At 36.0% G+C, this 22,145-nt stretch overlaps 1 protein-coding gene across 1 annotated transcript; it reads left to right on the forward strand.

The window, feature by feature from the left end:
• The first annotated feature begins 218 nt into the window (after positions 1-218).
• LOC132161695 (tRNA synthetase class I (I, L, M and V) family protein) lies at positions 219-22,099 on the forward strand. Its single transcript, XM_059571875.2, has 28 exons — positions 219-679; positions 779-932; positions 1,377-1,442; positions 1,711-1,854; positions 2,474-2,694; positions 2,839-3,004; positions 4,615-4,728; positions 5,067-5,164; positions 6,374-6,452; positions 7,640-7,798; positions 9,658-9,747; positions 10,479-10,612; positions 12,120-12,279; positions 12,425-12,508; positions 12,662-12,874; positions 14,004-14,129; positions 15,239-15,376; positions 16,543-16,646; positions 16,756-16,819; positions 18,058-18,146; positions 18,231-18,372; positions 19,491-19,554; positions 19,636-19,703; positions 20,025-20,147; positions 21,142-21,207; positions 21,544-21,655; positions 21,760-21,851; positions 21,964-22,099. The coding sequence occupies exons 1-28, from the start codon at positions 300-302 to the stop codon at positions 22,069-22,071; spliced, it is 3,558 nt and encodes a 1,185-aa protein (XP_059427858.1). The 5' UTR covers positions 219-299; the 3' UTR covers positions 22,072-22,099.
• Positions 22,100-22,145: the final 46 nt, after the last annotated feature.

Here is a 22,145-nt window from a genome sequence, read left to right on the forward strand (position 1 = left end):
TATTTTAGGGTGATAAATATAGAAAATAATAAATACTTAATAGTCGTATGTAAATTTTATTTAATTTTAAAATAATAAACTAAGAATAATAATTCAGATTGGAATTTTTTTATAAAAAAAAAAAAAAAAAAAAAAAAATTCGGACCACCATCGCTCCGTCTCATAGACCCGACCCGTCTCTTTCCCATCTTCACATATTCTGATATTACACAAAAGTTACAAACCACGTCCGCAGTCGATTGCGTTGAACTTCCAAAACCCTGATTCTCTCTGACTCTCTGTCTCTCTCCACTTCCGCCATGGATGAAGTGTGCGAAGGGAAGGACTTCTCCTTCCCCAAATACGAGGAGAAGATCCTCGAGCTGTGGACGGAGATAAAGGCCTTCGAGACCCAGCTGGAGCGCACCAAGGACCAGCCCGAGTACATTTTCTATGACGGGCCTCCTTTCGCCACGGGGCTCCCGCACTACGGCCACATCCTCGCCGGCACCATAAAGGACATTGTCACCCGATACCAGTCAATGAACGGCTATCACGTCACTCGCCGCTTCGGCTGGGACTGCCACGGCCTGCCCGTCGAGAACGAGATCGACCGCCGCCTCAACATCAAGAAGCGCGAGGACGTCTTGAACTTGGGGATCGATAAGTACAACGAGGAGTGCAGGAGCATTGTCACGAGGTGAGGAAGGTTTTTGATTTTCGTTTCTTAGTTTTTGGATTCAGGAATTTGAATTGGTATCGCTCATTTCGTTATTCATTATTGCTTCTTGTTTGATAGGTATGTGGAGGAGTGGGAGACGATTGTGTGGCGGACGGGGCGATGGATTGATTTCAAGAATGATTACAAGACGATGGACTTGAAATTCATGGAGAGTGTGTGGTGGGTATTTGCGCAGCTCTACAACAAGGGTCTTGTGTATAAGGGTTTCAAGGTCAGTTTGGAGTATCTTGTGCTGTATTCATTTTTGGGAATTGGTTATGAAGTGTCTATCTGTTTGTTGAGTATTTACTTCTAATGAAGGAGTATGGTTAATAGATTGGGTAGTGATTCTAGTGAAGGTGATAATGTATATACTTCTTTATGTTCTAGTGGTTGCCGAGAAGAAGTCGAAGTTTTTTCTTTCATTCTTTGCCGTTTTGCTTTGAGTCAGCTATGTATTTAACTCAAATGCATCTAAATAAGAGATCATTATGTTTCTCATGTATTCTTACATTTTCTGAGGCTTTAAGAGATCTTTTTTAGTAGAACTTTTTTTTTTTTTTTTTTTTTTTTTCTCTGGTGTTTGACCACAAGTGGGTTATGATTTTCTGGATGGGTTTTAAAATTTGAAAGTGGGTTAAATTTATGCCTTTATATTTTTGTTATTTTTTGGCAGGTCATGCCATACAGCACTGGTTGCAAGACACCTCTATCTAATTTTGAAGCTGGTCAGGAATATCGGGTTTGTGATCTGAAACCTCTGTTTACCATTCATATTTGGATGTGGGTTGTTAAACAGTTATTATGTACATTTCGTCTATATATTTTGTTCCGTGATTGATGGCCATGGCCAACCAGTCAATTTGGTGAAATGGGGGATCTGACGACGGTTGCAGTTGAACTACAATTTGGGTTTTAAAGTCTGATTGTTATGGCCATTTTTTCTGTTATTCGTACAATCTCGATTTCTGAGAATTGCAGCTATATCTAACTTTCCTTGAGTGACACAGGATGTGCCTGACCCTGAAATTATGCTGGCTTTTCCAATAATTGGCGATCCACATAAGGCATCCTTTGTGGCTTGGACAACGACTCCATGGACCCTTCCTAGTAATCTTGCCCTTTGTGTCAATGCAAATTTTGTCTATGTGAAGGTCAGTTTAGCATGTTTTGTCAACCTGTATGTTGGATTCTGCGATAAACTGTTCACACAACTAGATTGAGCATTATAATATAATTTTTGCTAAATACAACCTTAAGAATGAAGTCATTATACTGGTTGTTATTGTTTCGGTTTAAAAAAAAAAACTTGTAATAGTTGAATGACACTCAGTTTTTCACTGCATTTCTTGTTGGTTTGGTCTGGGATTGAAAGATAGCTGTTTGAAGCTTTTCCGAATGAATTCGGATTGTTGGAGGCCCATGGCTTAAGGCCTCAGGCTTATTTATCTGTTTTTTTTTTTTTTTAATCTTAGAAATATGGTGTTTATCAAGTTAATGGATGGTTTCAATATCATTTAAACTATAATGAACAAATCTTAGAGTAGTATGTTTATTGATTATATTTAATGCATTTAAAGATTTCAATAACCCTTTTTTAGGCACAGTTTTGCATGTCTTCTTTTTGGTTGTAATTAAGATTGTTGGTGTGTAATGGTTGCCATGTTTTCTCTGTTTCATGTCATTAATTTTTTATTTAGCTTATATTCATTGGGAGATTGGTTTTGTTATATATTAATATGGTATCTAATTTGAGGTGAGAAAGAATACCAGGTTCGCAACAAGTACTCTGGAAAAGTGTATGTGGTTACCGAATCTCGTTTGTCAGCTCTTCCTAGTGAGAAACCGAAACCAAATGTGGCAAATGGATCTGTTAATGACTCAAAACAATCAAATCCAAAGACCAAGGGATCCTCAAGTGGTAAAACCGGAGATGTGGTGGATTCTTATGAACTGTTGGAGAAAATCTCAGGGGCTTCTCTGGTGGGAATGAAGTGAGCACTACTGTTACTTTTTATTCACAATTACTATCAGTTTCCAGATGATTACTGCTGTTTTTGGGAATTATTTTTTAGTAAAATATGATTTCATTGAGGGCTTTTGAAGGGTTACTGAATCTCTAAGAATGTGTACTGCAGATATGAACCATTGTTTGATTATTTTGTGGAGTTCTCTGACTCTGCATTTAGAGTTGTTGCCGACAACTATGTTACCGATGACAGTGGTACTGGAATAGTGCATTGTGCGCCCGCATTTGGTGAAGATGATTATCGTGTTTGCAGTGAAAATCAAGTGATAAGCAAGGTTTTTCTTTTTGATGCAGCAAACTGTGTTTTTTATCTTGTGATTTAGTACAGTCGGATGAGCTTGTTTCTGTTCCATGTAGTTCTGACTTTGACATGGTACAAAATAAGGCCTTGAAGCTTGGTGTTATCACATTTCTGGTTCAATCTCTATGTTGAAAATATATTATTCTTTTACTGTAGTTCCTGTCCTTTTTGTGGGTTTGATTGTGTATCTCTAATTTCTGCTTGCATACTATTTTGTTAACCATTTTCCTTTTGCATTCTATTAATCTATATTTCCTATTCATCCACTTGTTGTCTAGATGTGTCCTTAAAACATATTGGCTCTGTTTGTTAATGTGTTTTAGAAGACAGTTTTTGTTTTTAGTTTGAAAAAATGTTATGATGTGATATAAAGGTGAAAACTATTTTTGTGTTTTTAGGAGTGTTTTGAATTCTCCAATTAATGTTTTTGCTTTTAGGACATAAGACACGTTTTAACAAATTGATGTATTGGATTTGTTCCCTATCCTCTACCTTCCTGCCTCCTCCACTTCAGATTTGGTTAGCTATGGGTAGACTTAAATAGATCGTGGTTGTGTTTTTTTATCCTTTTTTTTTTTTTTTGGCTTAAATCTATCACATTGAAGAAACAATATAGTATGAGGGGAAGAAATGGTAGTTGGAGAGATCTCTACTGTGTGGGTGTGTATTGTGCAAGAGAGAGAGTGTGTGTGTTGAGAGTGAGAGAGAGTTTAACCTTGACCTTTTATAGATATAGCCTTTTAAAAATTCTATGATTGTGATTTATAACAATACTCAACAGTGAGAGGGGATTTGCACTAACCTTGGTGTTTTTATAATCAAAGCGTTTTTAAAAAATCAACTTGGAAACTATGATGATGATATTAAACAATACTCAATTACTACTTAATCAGTTTTCTGGCCATCTTTTTTTGTTTGTTCTTCTCTGTGCTGGCCACTTTTTTGGCTGATTTCTTTTTATATAGGTCTTTAACTAGAATGGATTGCAAACCCCAAGGGGTTGACTCAAGTGGTAAGAGTCTTGGTTTTTGTGGTAGTCCATGAGGTCCAAGGTTCGAATCCCCTTGGGTGCAAACAATTCCTTGGGGCCTGCTCGCCGGCGAAGCCAGAGTATTACTCGATTCGTGTGGAGGGAGTGCTTTACATTGGTCCAAGGTTTACCAACAGGGGTGGGTGCAAGAAGTGGCCCTGCCTTGGAGGGGTTCCTCGTTATATTAAAAAAAAAAACTAGAATGGATTGCAAGTCGAGAGGTTTATGTTACATGTTCTCTTGTCCAGATAGTTTCCATCTGTGGTGTTTGCATCAGCATAGATTTGCTGCTAATCCTAAGCTTTAATGATGGAGTCTTCAGTTGACTAGGCACTTATGTTGATTTATGTTCAGTTTTTGAAAAGTTGCCACTTCCCCCAATGTGTTACAACTGAGATTCTGGTGCTCTATGATTTGCACTGTTTCATACAATTGTTTTTGGAAGGTTTTATTGACGTTTATGTCCGTGGAGAATTTGGCACACATGTACATGTATATATTGTCCTACCTTGCCTCCAGTTACTTCATGTTTTCCTTTGTTTGTTGTCTTGTAGGGAGAAAACTTGATTGTAGCAGTTGATGATGATGGCTGCTTTACTGCAAAAATTACCGACTTCAGTGGGCAGTATGTCAAGGATGCAGATAAGAACATTATTGAAGCAATTAAGGTATGATTTATATGAACTTCATTATGGGAGTGCTTATGCACTGACAATGATCATATTGGTGAGGGTAGTTAATCTGAAACTATAGTTAGTGGTTGTTTCGTTATAATATTTAATAAATGTCTTGCAGCTGTACAGATTGGTTTATTTCTATCATATCCTAAAACCTATATTTGACATCAAAGAACAAAGTTTCATCATTCTATTCCGGTATCATTGTTAACTAATGTTAAAAGAAAAGTTTGAAATCAAAAGTTATATCCTGGGTGGGATGTAAAATTTTATGCCCACTGTTTCATTTTTACATGCTTTCTCTGTTGTGATTCCTTTTGTTTGCTCAGGCAAAAGGCCGCCTTGTTAAGTCTGGGACCTTTACGCATTCTTATCCCTTTTGCCCGAGATCCAAAACTCCTCTTATTTATCGAGCTGTTCCAAGCTGGTAAGTGCATATTTACCAATCTTTTCTTTTACCTTATCTGCAGTTATATTGAAGCTGTGACCCAATTTTCATTGAACTGAAATGTTTGATTCATCAAAATTGTTATGTTTTAGTCTTATATGCAACATACTGTGCTGAATTTTCATTTTATATCTTGTTCCCATTTGTAGTGGGATCAGGGTACTCAATCTCAAAACAACTTTGGATGTTAGGATGTTATTTACCTGTACTCATTGGCCACTATAGACTGCAGTATAGTTTTTTGGATGCTTCGGCTATAAATTCAGTCTTTCTTCTACATCCCGTAGACCTGCAACATTCTTTCTTACCTTCATGCAGGTAATCATTTGCACACCTGCATGCTGGTGCTCCATTCCTTCTGTGTGTCCGCTGACACCACCAACCTATGCCTGCTTTGTTGACCAAGTGAAAACCATACAACAAAATGTATAAAACAAAGAAATGTTGGATGGGACATTTATATGCATTTTCTTAGAAGTGTTCAAACTGATTTTAAACCAAGCATACTTCAAGTCAATAAAAACAAAATGTTAGACTAAATAAATAAACAAGTCACTATATTCTCTAATTTATCTTAAGCTTTTACTTGTAATTGGTTATTAAAACTTGGTTTCACGGTAGGCGGTGTTTAATCCTCCCAGCAGCTAAGCCTTAAAGGAAGAAGCTTCATTCATGAGGGATGTTAATACTTGCACTTTAAAAATCATGAAAGCATTTAGAAAGGAGATAACCTATTGTGACTAAAACAATCATAAATAATAAATTTGGGGTGGATGTTTGCTACATGTTCACTAAAGTTATATGGACAATTATGTGTTGTGAATGGAAGACAAAAAAGCCGATGAGGGATTAGCATATTCTGGGCAGGGATGTGCAACTCAATTTTGCTTTGTAATTCAATGTATATATGGGGAGTGTGGGGCTGCTGTTGATGTTGCTATTTACCATCTTCTTGGGATGCATTGTGATGCTATTTCTCCTGTTTCCCTTCTACTAAGGGGGAGCAGTGTTTTCAAGATAATCTTAGGGAGTGGTTGGAAATTGTACAGGCTCACTACCTGTTACTTTTAAGTTAGTAATACCTAATATGATGTCTCTAATTTTCCATTTATTATTTATTATTTTTTATGTTGTGTGTGTTTTAAATGGTTGCGTTCTTCCTAATTGAGCTATACCATGTTTGTCCAGGTTCGTTAAAGTAGAAGAGTTGAAAGAGCAATTGTTAGAAAACAACAGGCAGACTTACTGGGTTCCTGATTTTGTGAAGGTAATAAAGATATCTCCTTGCTGACAACGCTGGTGACTTCATATTAGGGTAAAGCTATATGTGAGGGTAGATTTCTTCTATGTTTGTGATAAAGTTTTCCTAGGAGGTACTTATCAAAAAAAAAAAAGTTTTCCTAGGAGGTAGAGCATCACTGTATGCCTTCTCCACTATTTACACGAAAAGTTTCATGCAATATGGAATTGATATTTGGACAGAATAAGGATATTATCGGTTGTATATCCCAAAAATTCTGAAGGTTCATCTTTGATATCTATTTAGCAGATCTCACTTTTATGCCTAGTCAAGTGGTATACCTTTTCACTGGCTGGAAATGGCATTCTGGTAGGCTTTGGAATGCTGTCATGTGGAAGATGGTTCCGTCTTGCCTTAATGTAGTATATTTGGGGGGATAGAAATGATTGAAGTTTTGAAGATGGTGGTGGAATTAAATGATTTTTTTTCAAGACTCTTTACCACTAGAGAGCTTCGTTTGACTTAAATATTTCTAACTTTCACGTTTTTCTTGATCATTTTCTTCTTTTAACTAGGTGTTTCTCTTGTATATTTGGGTTACGCCTCTTGTGCCTTTTAATAAATTGCGTTTAGTTATAAAAAAAATTATTACCCCCCCTCCAAAAAAAGAAAAAGAAGAAGCTGATCTACTTGCTTCGCCTTGAAAAGTCATGAATCATGGAGCGATTCGTAATATTACATATTGGTTATTCCATGATATGTGTCTATTACTTAAATGCATCCAATCCCTTCCCAATACTCTTGGGCACCTAGTAGACATGTCTTCAGATTATGACGTGGCCTGTAATACATTGGGAAGCAATATATCCATTTTTTTTACTGATATCTTGACCATTTCAGTGTTAGCGTTTCCTTCTTTCGTGATGAATAAATTAAAGGCACTCATGTATCCAAATTCTTACTAGTTAGAATTGGAGAACATTAAATTTTTTTTAGGAAAAGCTGATGCTTCTTGCGGTGAATTTCTATTTTCTTGAACTTTTAATTATTTTTTGGGTAATGGGAATTCTATATTAGTAATGAGTAAAATGTGTTTTAGTTTCACTTTCATTAATGTTGTGGATAATAGGCTTAAGTGTCCTCAGGAAATCCAGTTGTTGTACGATTTTTAGTTGTTTGAAACCTCTTTTATTTACTCTTTTGTCATTCTAAAGGAAAAACGCTTCCACAATTGGCTGGAAAATGCAAGAGACTGGGCTATTAGTCGAAGTAGATTTTGGGGCACTCCTCTTCCAATATGGATTAGTGAGGATGGTGAGGAAGTACTAGTCATGGATTCCATTGAGAAACTTGAAAAGCTTTCTGGCGTTAAGGTTTGATCTCTCTCTCTCTCTCTCATTCATTATTTTTGTATCACTCTCTTTTCTTTCTCATGGTAGATTAATTTGGTTATCTACATAAATTAATGCATCCAATCTTAATCAATATGAATCGACTCTTTCACTACACAGCTTTGTTAGATAAGTTGAGTCTTCAAGTTCATCTTAATTACTATCTGAAAAAAGATGGTAATTTTGTGCAGCACGATGATATGGAGGGTTGTTGTTGGAAGTGAATTAGGGAAAACAAGGGATTTTATTTCAATTTGCTTCTTTTCTTTTTTCTTTTTTTTTTTTTTGGGGGGGGGGGGGCGGTGGGGTTGTATTTATAGAGCCTTATCTTGCTAGTTTAATTGTTCCTTTTTATCAACTTCTCTCCTACAAAGTGATACTTGCATCAATGAACTACTCTTCTTCGAAAGAGATCAAGGTACTTTTCTTTAAAAAGGGATGCTTGTATCATGGTTTACCTTTATGTCTAGTAATACGGAAGTTTGATACCCTCCACCCCCACTCCACCCAAAAAAAGAAAGAAAAAAGAAAAAAGCTGAGATATCAGATATGCCATGATCAATTGGGCTGGAGGCTTATGAAGAGTTCGGATTATGAGATTAATCTATTTACCAGATGCTAGGGGGGAGATGCAAGGATAGAGTTGGTTTGTTAGAGAATTGGGTGTTTCAATGGTCTTCCTAAGTTGGGCCCCTGGAGTGTGTTGCCTGGGTGGTTGTCAATATTTTCAGTCTGAAGAGCTTGCGTGTTCCCCTAAAAAAGTGTTTGGAAGGTTAAGGCCCCAACCCTCATGGCTTTCTTTACATGGATGATAGTTTTGGGTAAAATCCTCACAATCGATAATCTTAGAAGGCGGGGTTTCATTCTTGTAAACTGGTGTTGCCTAGAGGCCGTTAATAATCTTCTCCTTCAATTTGAGTACACTAGTGATCTTTTGCACTTGGTTCTCAACATGTTCAGAGTTTTGTGGGCTATGCTGAGTAACATCCTAGATGCTTCATTGTTGGAAGACTCAAGGGAGGGGTTATTTTAAAGAGGCTATATATAATGTTATTCCTGGGTTCTTTGTGTGGAGTATTTGGAGAAAGGAATCAGCTCTTCTTTGAAGATTGCGAATCCAACTTGCTTTGTTTAAAACCCTCATTTTTTGAGATCTCTCTTGGATTGAGCTGTAATCTTTTTCCCTAATTTCTTGTCTTCCTGTCTGTTAGATGTTATTTCATTTTTAGATTTTAGGCGCTTGTAGAGTGTTTGCCTCTTATATATTTTGTGTGCTGGGGCTTTGCCTTTTCTGTCAATAAATTATTTTTCATAAAAAAAATGGTCTTCCTTAGGTGTGTTTTTTCTTGCTTCTCTCTCTCTCTCTCTCTCTCTCTCTCTCATTTTTTGAGGTGGTTGGGGCAGGTTTTACTTTTTTGGTAAATACAGTAGCAGAGAAGTGTTGGTTGTTGATAAGGACTTTTTTGGATTTTATTGGTTATATACCAAGAAGCAACACACTTTTGCATAGGATCATGATCTGTTTGGTTTTTCTTTTGCTGTCCAATTTGCATCGCACCATGTCTTTATTCTTTCTAGTATTTCCTGTTGCAAATTCTATATCTTCTTTTCTCTTCTCCTTCGCCTTCTCTCTTGTCGGGTAATCTATTGTGTACTTCCTGTGAAAATAAGTAAATAAATAAGAAATGAAAAAAAAAAAAAAAAATCAAAAGAAACTGTTCTGTCTTGTGCATTGCTATGCTTCAATTCCAATTTGTTTTTTAATTTTATTTCTCTGCTATTCTGGAAAATATTTTGGAATCATGGATTTTTGCTTATCTCAGTATTACTGCTTTCTGCAGGTGGATGACCTGCACCGTCACAAGATTGATCATTTCACCATTCCATCTAGTCGTGGTCCTGAATTTGGTGTGCTTCGACGTGTAGATGATGTAAGATTTCTGAATCAGGGCTATTCAGCAGAGTGCCTGGACTTGCATTATTGGGCTCTGCTGTTTTTTTCACTATGGAATTCCATTTTAGATTATCACATAACATTGTTTTGGTTCCAAGCTCATATATGCTCATTCAAAATCAATAATAATCAAATGTAATTGATTTTGAGTTGATTTTTTTTTGATAAGTGATACTTGATTTTGATTTTGAATTGAAATTGATACATTTATAGCATGTCCATTGTCTATACATTTGGGAATTTTTCATGACTTTGTGGCTATGTTGAAAGATAATGGTCTCATTTGTTTTAATTTTGTAATTTTGTTCTGACATAATTGTTTTAATTTTGTAAGATAATGGTCTCATTTGTGTTGCCTTGAGGGCCATCTTGTTGTGCCTTCCAGCAGCCTATTAGCTACTCCTCTTTGGCCGGTTGTGGTCCTCATTTAGGAGGAATGGAAAAACATAGGCTTCTCAACTATCAGGGAACAACTATATGCTTTTAGCTCTATAGTTTGTGTCTCATTGTATATTTCTCCCATGGTATTGAGGTTGACTTGAAATTCTATTAAAGGTTTTTTCGTGTGCCTGAACAAAAAAAAAATAAAAACAAGCGAAGAAACAACTTATGCATGTTTACTTTCTTGTGTATCTGTGTAGATGATGTTTAACCGCACCACTAGTTTGCTACATGGTTTTAATGATAATTTGTTCTTTATCTTTTCAGGTGTTTGATTGTTGGTTTGAGAGTGGGTCCATGCCTTATGCTTACATCCATTATCCTTTTGAGAATGTTGAACTTTTTGAGAAAAACTTTCCGGGGCATTTTGTGGCTGAAGGGCTGGATCAAACTCGGGGATGGTTGGTTTCTTGCTTTTTAGATGTGTCTATTTATGATACTTCCCATATTCAAGAATTATGTGAATCCTTGATCTCATGGTAGTAGTTGATTATTTCTAAATACCATGTGTTAATAATAGCAGGGATGGTAAACATTATACCATTTCAAGTGTGAATCATCCCACTTATTTAAACAAAATGATAATATCATCCTTCCATGTCTAATGGGTGTGTTTGTCTTCTTATGATATTGATTACTTAATATCTCTACTGCTCTAGTTGGAAAGTGATATATTTGTCTAAGGGTGGTAGGGTTACCCTTATTAAGAGCACACTTTCTAATTTGCTTTTGTATTTCATGTCCCTCTTCCCTTTCCCTGCGGGTGTTGCAAACCGTATTGAGAAAGCTTCAATGAGATTTCTTATGGGGTGTGCTAGGCAAAGAATTCAAGTATCACTTGATAAGCTGGTCCATGGTATGTTCTCCGATCTCTGAAGGAGGGTTGAGGGTTCGAAACTTCTTGATGTTAAATCGTGCTCTCTTAGGTAATGGCTATGGTGTCATGTGCATAAGAGAGGCTTGGTGGAGATTTGTGGTAGACTTTAAATTTGGTAGTTCGTGGGGTGGGTAGTGTTCGAATGAGACTCTCGGAGTTTATGGGGTGGGGCTATGGAAGAATATTAGGAGGGATTGGGAAAAGTTTTCAAGTCATACCGTTTGATGTGGAAGATGATTCTAAGGTTAGATTTTGGCATGATCTGTGGTGTGAAAATATGGCCCTAAAGGAAGCCTTTCAATGTTTATATGATATTACTTGCACGAATGATTCTTCCATAGTGGCTCAACTAAAGCTTTCTAGTGGCTCCAATTAGTGAAACACAAGTTTTGCTAGAGCGGCCCATGATTGGGTGGTGAATGTAATTACCTCGTTCTTCTGGGTGTTGTACTCAATTAAAGTGAGATGGGAAGGTGAAGATAATTTGGTGGGCCCCCTCCAAAAGAGGTCGTTCAATGTTAGATCCTTCTATGGTGTCTTGGTTTGTAATGATAGCTTTTTTGTTTCCCCTTGGAAGAGTGTTTGGCGGACTAAGGTTTCTTTGAGGACAACCTTTTTTGCTTGGTCAGCAGCCCTAAGAAGGATCCTTATCAAGTACAATCATAGGAAGCGACATGTCATTATGGTCAATAGGTGCTGTTTGTGTAAATAAAATGAGGAGTCCGTGCACCATCTTATTCTCTATTGTGAGGAGCACTTGGAGTGTTACTGTGTAGAAGATGATGCCTTCATGCCTTCGTGCCTTTTGTGGTATCTTTGGATAACGGCACTTGTTTCTCCTTTGGTGCTTAGTTATCATATTTTTTTTCCTCCTAGCTAGGTGTTTTCTCTTGTATGCATCATGCATGCCTGAGAGCGCTTTATACTGATAATGATATCTTGATTACTTATCAAAATAAAATAAAAAATTTCTACTTCCTAGGCAGAACTTATTTCTACTGTGCCTGATCCTTCACTTTTTCAATCTGCAGGTTCTATACACTTATGGTGTTGTCTACTGCATTATTTGGGAAACCTGCATTTAGGAATCTCATTTGCAATGGACTTGTCCTGGCAGAGGATGGAAAGAAGATGAGTAAAAGTCTGAAAAACTATCCTTCGCCATTGGAAGTCATTGATAATTATGGGGCTGTAAGTTATTTTTACTAAATCCTTTTATGAGTTGTCCTTTTCTCTTGTGTTATTGTGTTAAATCAATTTGCTTGTCCTAATTTGTTCTTCAAATAGTTCAACTGCTTACTCATAGTTTGGTGTATGTACTGTTGCCTACTTGCAGGATGCATTGCGATTGTACCTGATAAACTCTCCAGTGGTGCGTGCTGAGCCCTTACGTTTTAAAAAGGAAGGAGTTCATGGTGTTGTGAGTATTGTGTATTTATTGTTGAATTTTAGCGTTTGCATTAAAGCGTTTGACTTCAGTCGTAGTCAGCTTTACTGATATCTAATACCTTTAAATCTAGTTATACTCTAATTTATCCACCTCTCTCTTTCTACTGTTTTAATTTCTTCCCAGGTCAGGGATGTTTTTCTTCCCTGGTACAATGCATATAGGTTCCTTGTTCAGAATGCAAAGAGGCTTGAGGTTGAGGGGCTTGCATCATTCATCCCCATTGATCAAGCCACTCTTCAAAATTCATCTAATGTGCTTGACCAGTGGATCAACTCAGCCACACAGAGTCTTGTTTATTTTGTCCGCCAAGAGATGGATGGTTATCGCCTTTACACGGTTAGCTGTCTTCCATTGTCTTTCAGTGGATACTTAGCTCTTGGCAAAAAAATTCAAAATTTAGATCGCCAGAAACCATTGAATGTATTCATTTGTTGTGCTATTAAGATTAAGGGGATTATTGTACATAGGACACAATAAATTACTGGAGAAATGCTGCTTAAGATCAATATATGATAAGAGAATAAGCTGAGACTATCGTCAAAAGAACTTCTACTTTCTTTTGGTGTTTTAGGTTCTGAAAGAACATTTTATTTTATAGGAATAAACTTGATAAAGCACTATACAAAAATATAAATTTATTTCTGTATTTCAAATGCATGAACAAAACAATTTCAAGAATCAGCAATGAGAGTAACATTATCAATAGTTTAAATGGTTTTGCAAATTTATCAAGTACTTCAAGAAAGGATATAGGATTATCTTGTAGACTTTCTATGCTCAACTCTAAAATAATGGTTTGATTTATTTGAATAATCTTGTAAAGTGAAGCTGCTTTGACCAAAATCATAGTGGTTACCCTCAAAGTAATTTTACCCTTGTTGAACATTTTTTGTGTGAAAATTTTGAAGTAGCTAAAAGTCGCTGGATGTTATAATTCTTTTTGAGCGGGATGATTTGTATCATACTGGTTTTGATTCTAAAGTTGGCTTGTGGTGCACTGAAGATTCCCATATTTTGACAATATATGATGCTGAATCAATATAAATACATACCTACTATCTAAGTATACACACAAACACATATCTTTGTTTGTGCTTATTTTTGTTTGTTTTAGTTGTTTTTAAAGCATTGTTTATTGTTTTATGCAACATATTCATGCCATCTTTTGCCTACTAAGCTTAACTTACAAATACCCATTCTAGTATGTTAGATGTAGCTCGGGGTTTTATTTGAGCTTGGGTTGTGCTTAGATTACTGTTAGTATACATTATAAATATTCTGCCAGCTTAACGAACTGAAATAGCTTTGCATTGATTTTTAAAGCCTGCACAGATTTAAATATATGTATTGGTTCTGACATTGTTCAATGCTTCCCCATCCCATATGCTCTCCCCCCCTGCTGCAATTTTATGTATATTGTTTCCAATTTCACTATTAACGGCTCATGGCTCAATTTCCTTTATAGGTGGTTCCATATCTCTTGAAGTTTCTTGACAACCTTACAAATATATATGTACGGTTCAACCGTAAGAGACTTAAAGGTCGTACTGGAGAAGAGGACTGTAGGATAGCACTCTCAACTCTTTATAATGTATGATGGAAGTAACATCTATCTTGTGTTATGGCATTTTTTGATTGTGCATGCTATGATATGATTAATAGTGTTGTCTTACTATTAGGGCAATTTTCTGTGGATTTATTATAATTTGTAGTCCTTTTAGTGTTTGTTGGTTTCTGATTTTGGTTGGTGGAGTCCTTGTTACTAGGAATTTCCATTAGCTCCCTGTGCATGTCTAATTTTATTTGTCTTGCACAACTACTCTTATTAGATTAGTATGGCAATTGATTGCTTGGACACCCTGTGGATGGTGTAGTACAAACATGATTTTTCTCTTTGTTTAGTAAAAAAAATTGAATTTGTGGAAATTATATACCAGTCAAAATAAGAATTGGGCCATGCATCAGATATTTTACATGAATTCATTCTGTTCAAAATCTGAGTAATGATATCTAATTTTTTTGTGATTGCAAAGTCATTCAAAGAAAGAAAGCTCATCGGAATCCTGTTCTTTTCTGGATTGAAAAGCTGTTCAAGGCTTTTCGTACGGCAATAATATCTGAGCTCACCTAGGGTTAAAGAAGAAAATTTTGGCACTTGGTTGGTGTCTCTGCCATGAGTACTAGACTTGAATTCAAATTTTGCTTACAACTTACCTTTTGTTTTATTTTTACTTTAACCTTTTAATATCACTTAACAATTTATTCTCATTTACAAGAGTAATATTTATGAGCTGAAATATTTATTCTCATTTACTTATCAAAAAAATATTTATGAGCTGAAATGATGCCTTACCTAGATAATGCGAACTTTGTATTGGGTGTTGTCCTGATTATGATTTACTTATTGGAGAACATGATTTGGAATGGGCTTGTATCTAGACTATAGTGTTACTCCCTATTTGCCTATGTTAACTGATACTTGTGATGTGGGAGCAATTGCCTACGATTTTCTACCACTGTGTTAGTTGTTTGTAAGCATTCTCTCTTTGGGTTTTCTTACATCACATTATTGAATCTTTTGTTTTTGCATAGCTTGGTTATTATTCATTTTTTGCTCAGACGTGCTAATTCTCAGCTATTGAGATGCCCATCATAACATTCACTTATCTTATGTTTTGGGTTTTTCTTTGTCTTTTTCAGGTCCTTCTAGTGTCATGTAAAGTAATGGCACCATTCACACCATTTTTCACTGAAGTTCTATATCAAAATCTTCGAAAAGTTTCCAATGGATCAGAGGAAAGTATTCATTATTGCAAGTTTCCTCAAGAAGAAGGAAAGGTATGGATGATATTCATTTGAGCGATTTCCTTCTCTTACTTTTGTTCTTTTTATTTTATTGCCTCTATTCATTAATTTTACTTATCAAAAAAATGATTGTGGTTAAGCCACATATGCGCAGGTCTTATCTAACTGATTTTTTATTTCTGAATTTTTTTTTGGTTATTCAAGCCATGACATTAAGGTCAATTTGGATGCCCACTGTGCAAGTATGATTGTATCACTGAAAATTACAGAGTTAGCGCGGTCCAGTTATGATTAGTATGAATTTCTTTTTATATGGACAAAGTTCAATACATGTCATATTATTTTATTGGAATTACTAGCATAACTAGTATCAACCTGTGCAGTTAAAATGCACTTAAATAAAGGAACCATCTAGTTGAAGCATTTTTCTCATCTGCCAATCAATCCTAATATTTTTCTTCTATGTCCATAATACGGTGTTTTAAATACAAAATATGCATGTATATTGAGAACTCTATACTACCTACTACCTTAGATTTGACCAAGTTCTTATACTGATGTTCTCTCTGGTGGGCATGCTGTGGACCCGAAAAGAGAGAGAGGGGGGGGGGGGGGGGTGGGGGTGGATGGGCAACTTTGTGCTATACCAAATGGCATCTCGTGCCTCCATAAATAGGAGGAGATGAGGTTCGGGGTTCAATTCTATCAGTGCCTGAATTGTATTTCCCTATCAAAAGCAGAAAAGAAATCTTCTGATAATTCCACCACTTCAAATTGGTATATGAAATTTATTCCACAAGACTTGGAGAATTCATGAAGCCCATGGTCTTGGTGCAAAACTGAAATGGTGAAAAACATATAGTTTTATCCCAAAACAGTTTTAGTACCATTGAAACTTAATTATTGATTAGGTGAGTCTTACAAGTTTTAGCACCACTTAAAATATGGATTTAACTTTTGTCTGGACAATCTTTAAGGAGGCATGAGATTGGCACATGGTGACATGCCATCAACATTCTCACCAATTTATCAATTAGTTTGGCACATGGCTCAGCTTTTTTTGAGATAATTGTACAGATTTAGTTAGTGATTCAAGCTAAATCTGATGTTGAACTTTTGTGGACTTTTTGCAAGTTCTGGAACCACCCAATTGCTATTCCTTTTTTCTTTAACAAAAAAAAAAAAAAATTGTTTCTCAGAGGGGTGAACGAATTGAACAAAGTGTTGCAAGGATGATGACTATCATTGATCTCGCTCGCAACATTCGTGAGCGACACAACAAACCTCTTAAAACACCACTAAGGTTAAGCTTGTCACTTGTTACTTCTGCTCTTCTTTGAGTTTATGTTCTCATGTTTGCCTTCTCTATTTTTTTCTTTTCTTTTCTTTTATTCATTTCTGAGCAACTGCAGGGAGATGGTAGTAGTTCATCCTGATGCAGATTTTCTTGATGACATCGGTGGCAAGTTAAGAGAGGTATGTGGATAACACCAATCTATATCATACTTGTATTTTTTTCATGCTTTTAGAGTCAATCAGGTGTCTTTATAGCCAGTTGATCTACTTTTATTAATGAATGCTATTTTTTCTATGAGTCTTTCTTCCTTTATTTTCTTTTCTTGATAAGTAAACACAATTTAAAAGGCACAACCTAAGTACACAATGTATATAATAGAACACTAGAAACACATGAAAACTATAAATATTTGCATCAAAATAGTTGTCCGGTTATAAGTAGTTTTAAAGAAAAATTCCTTTTGTTCCCCCAATGTCCGTTCATAGTCCTCAAACATTCAATCATTTCTTTCCCTCCAATAACACCACATAAAACATGATGGAACTATCTTCCACATAGCAGTATTCCGAACCCTACCACATTGCCCTTTCCAGCAAGTGAAAAGGTCTACTACCCAAATAGGCATAATCCAAGCCAACCCTACAAGGCTACAAGGCTGAAAATTGTATTCCAAAGGGCACTAACTATCTCACAATGGAGTAAGAAGTGGTCCACTGACTTCCCACTTTGCTTACACATACAGTTCCAAGCAACCACAATGAGTTGCGCTTTCTAAGTTTATCCATGGTTAGGATTTTTCCCAAGGCGGCCGACCAAGCAAAGCACAACACTCTCAAAGGATTTTTACTCTACCAAATACTCATCCAAGGGAAAGGAGTGTCATCATGGGGAACAAATGGACATTATAGTAAGATCGAACATCGAACAACCCTTTCTTGGAAGGTATCCAACAAAGCTTGTTTTTGCCACCCTGTCTCAATTTGATAGATTATAACAAATTAAAGAATGAGGTAAAGAGATTCACCTCCCATTCATGAGCCGCTCTGAGAAAATTGACATTCTACTAATTAGAGTTGATAGAAAGCATCAAATGGTTTGCCACAGAGGCATCCTTACAACGAGCCAAACTGAACAAGTTTGGAGAAGCTGCCTTGCGGAGGGTGGTAGTGAATTGTAAATATGGTAGTGCGTGGGGTGGGTGGTGTTCTAATGAGGTTCACGGGATGTATAGGGTGGGGTTATAGAAAACTATCAGGAGGGACTAGGGGGAGTTCTCTAATCATACTAGACTTGAGTATAGTTTTACTTACTGGTGTGTTTGCTCATGCCCGTCATTCTCCCATGTTTCCCCCATCTTTCTCCTAACTTCCACAACCATTGCTGCCTTTGGATTTATTTAATTCCATTTGCATTGTAGTATGTGCTAGAGGAACTCAATGTACGCTCTCTTGTACCATGCAATGATACCTTGAAGTACTCATCTCTACGTGCTGAACCTGATTTTAGGTATGTTAATTTTTTAACCCTCAAAAAATCTGTGTAGTACTTTTCTATTCTTCTCTGTGATGTTAATCGATTGTTTTCTTCTAGTGTGTTAGGTAAGCGGCTTGGAAAATCTATGGGAGTCGTTGCCAAGGAAGTTAAAGCGATGTCGCAGGAAAAAATTTTGGCTTTTGAGAAAGCTGGGGAAGTTACTATTGCTGCTCATTGTTTGAAGCTGACTGATATTAAGGTGCTTGTCCTTTTTACTATAATAATCTCCTGTTGAATTTATCCGCAAAAATTAGTTTGAGATTCATATTAATACATGGACATGGTCATGTTAATAGATTCAATTTTCCTGGGGACAGCATTGATATTTTTGATGCTGTTGAACCGCTGTCAAAATAACAAAATTACCTTTATGTTTAACACCTTGGAAATGATAATATGTTCCTTGGAAAATGACTAATGGCATGAAAAGTGACAACCATGGTCATCCTGTAGCTTCGATTTACACTGGAATAAAAGGTAGAAATAATTTCATTGTGGATGTGAAAGAATCCCCCCAATCTGACAGATTTGTTGGAAGTTCTATATTTTTTAGTCGTTTTAGAGCATTCTCATAGACTCACAGAAATAGCTTTTTAGCTATTTTTGTGAGCCAATTTGCTGAAATGGTCCAAAATGTGTCTCCAGCAGCCTCACCAATTTAGTGAGAAATTTTTTGGTGGGTGAACAGTACTCAACAACAATAGTGAGCACTGTTCATTCGCCAAAAGAATAAAAAACCATTAAAATTTTAAGTTTCTCCTCCCTTTTTTATTTTCTTTTGGGTTTGAAAAATAATATTTAAATAGAATAATGAAAGTGGATAGCTAAAGTGGTGAGACTGTTGAGAGTGCTTTAAACAAGTGAATAGCTAAAATAGAGAAATGTGCTTTTTTGGCTAGTAAAATATGGTGAGGCTATTGAGAATGCTCTTAGTGATGAGTAAAGGAGAAAATTTTGGTAAAATTTTAATTTGAAGGTTCATTGACTTCCATATATTTTTGGGCATGAAGCTTAATGAAGTATTGACCTTGTCTCTTCATTTTAGCTGTAGAAATGTTATCTTTACACCTGAATTTACTTTTTTGATACTTCATATTGTTTAAGAAATATACAAGTTCTAGTTGGGTGTACCTAGTCACTCTTGTAACTTCTAGGTGGATGATACTTTGATTTGTGATACAATGCTGTTCTTGTCCCTCTTGTTGGGGATGGACCACCACCTTGGATTGGTGTGGCTCATTTACAAGGGTTTTTTTTTCCTGAATGATGGGCTGAGATTGTGCTACCCAATATTTTTGTCATATTTTTTAATTTCAGGTTGTTCGGGATTTCAAACGTCCTGATGGCATGACGGAAAAGGAGATTGATGCAGCAGGAGATGGTAGGGATTATAAATGAGATCCAAATATAATTTATCATGTGACAATTATGTGTTTTACATGTGCTATGTGCTATGTTGCAGGTGATGTTTTGGTGATTTTGGATTTGCATGCAGATAACTCATTGTTTGAGGCTGGTGTTGCACGAGAGGTAAATTATATGCCATTATGCTGGTTATATGTACTTTATATCCATTGTAAATTTCTAATCATATAAAGTCCATCCACTTCTTGTATTGTAGGATACCAGTTATGCATGCACAACGAGTATTTCAATTCATTTTTATATTTTTGGCACTTGTTTGTTAACTTATAATGCCATGCTTTGATTAGCAATCTCCTTGAACTATGATTATGTTGTGGAGGCCCTTTACATATTTCTCGGTTGCTATGTGCATTGAAGTTGCATGTAATTGATTGCATTACATAAACATTTCTGATGAATGGATTCTTTAAAATTCATCCATTGTAGATTGTGAATAGAATTCAGAAGTTGCGGAAGAAAGCTGCCCTAGAACCTACTGACATAGTGGAGGTTTACTTCAAATCATTGGATGAAGATAAATCACTCTCAGAACGAGTTTTGAATTCACAGGTAATATTATCTTTTTTTGATAAGTAATAATATTATCTTTGTTCATACAAGAAAGTTTTTGTACTTGATTCTTTAGTGATATATGATCTTTTCTTGTTTTCTTTTTTCTTTGTATTAAATGCTTTGAATTTAGAGAGACTATTCAATTGGTGATCATTCTTATAATTTTTGCTTTAGAATTTATGTTCTAGACCTACCTATAAAATTCTAGTGGCAGTTGCGCAGTAGTTTAAATTTGATATACGATCTTTTATTGAGTTTCTAGAATTTGTGAAGAAAGGATTGAGTTGCACTTTGACGGGGTATGCCATGTCAGATTCCAGTGTGCAAATGTAAACTCGTGTCTTTAGTTGCCATGAACTTTGAAATTTTTATATCATCTTTTTCTTTAAATTCTTTGATGGTTTGCATCAATAATATAGGAGTCAGTTTTTGTCTACGTAGCTCCTCCGCTTGTTGGACAGAGTTTTCCTTCAAATTGTGTTGGAGGAAATTCCTCCAACCTATTCTATAAAAATGGCATATATCCTCTACATGTGAGAAGTACAGCTTTTTTTAATTGTAAGGACAAGGTTGAAAGAAATTTTATTTAAAAAGCATGTGCTTCTCACATGCTAATTAAAAAACACGTGTCTCTCACATGAAAAGTGACATATGTCATTTTTACAAAATAGGAATTTCCTCCAACTTGGGTTGGAGGAAAACTCTGTCCCCACCTATTCTCCTTTTTTTTTTTCCTCTTATTTCAGGATTTTCTTCCTTTCTTCCAGGCTTTGCCACCTTCCGTGTTTTCTTCCGAGTATAAATGTTAGAGAAAGAGAATCTACATGTTTCTTTGCTCTAATTGAATTATATATTTTCAGAGTGCAAGCAATTGTTACATGTTAGTTTATAAATCAGTGATTCGTGTAACAAGTCAATAAGTGCCTGACAAGCTGACCGCTCTTTATGTGATACCCTCCATTCATAGCTCAATTGTTTATTTTATGTGCAGGATTCCTACATTGCGGATGCGATTGGTTCACAATTGCTTCGTTCTGCCATGATGCCATCACAGGCAGTAAGTTTGAAGAGTCCTGATAATCTTTCTTTCTTATTATTTTATGCTTGCAATGTTCATAAAAAGTTTCACTTATATGAAATATATAATCTTAAAGCAAATCTGCTATAACACGTCAAAGTTGGATGCATAAGCAATATTTGGCTTCTGTTTCTTCTTCCCCATTCCTCGGATTGCATAAATATCTTTCCATGAATGGCATACCATGCATGGATGGTTATGAAAAAGATAAGTGGGTGTCAGAACGATGTCAGTTTAAATGCAATTTTGCCTTAGGACAATGGTTTAGCATATGGTGTAATTCATATATTTGTGTTTCTCACATGGAAATTGCAGGTCAATGTTTGCGAGGAGAGTTTCCATGGGATTTCTGGCATGTCCTTTGTCATCACCTTGACAAGACCCACATTGATGTTCAATTTAGATGCCATTCTTACACTATATGCAGGTTGGAATCCCTATACATTTTTGTTCCTCCAATGAATTTTTTTCTTTCTCCTTTTCCTCATCCTCCCCCGCTCCCTCTATGGCAATCTTTTTCAATGGTTGCAGGAAATATAAAATTTGCCCAAGGTCTGCAGACTTACTTGCTATCAAGGGATCATTCAATTTTGAAGTCTGAGTTCCAACTTGGGAATGGGAAGGTCTGTTTGTGCTTCCTAGGCTTATGTCCTTGAGTGCCTATCAAAACAAGTTCGACTGAAAATTATAGTATTCGTCTTATAATTCTTTCTTTTTCCCTTTTTTCTTCTGCAGATAACTGTCAGTTGCATCGAAAATCTGCCTCCTGTTGATTTGGTATTGGGGGAACACGTTTTCTTGACAGTTGGAGATTATTTTTCTTGGACAAAGAAATCTGGGTGACATAATAATATATATGGATCTTAACATTTTTCTCCTGTTACAATGCTTCTTTGCCCAAAAGTATCTGGATGTCA

Source organism: Corylus avellana, chromosome 2, assembly GCF_965113065.1.
Source record: "Corylus avellana chromosome 2, dhCorAvel1.hap1.2, whole genome shotgun sequence".
NCBI lineage: Eukaryota > Viridiplantae > Streptophyta > Magnoliopsida > Fagales > Betulaceae > Corylus > Corylus avellana.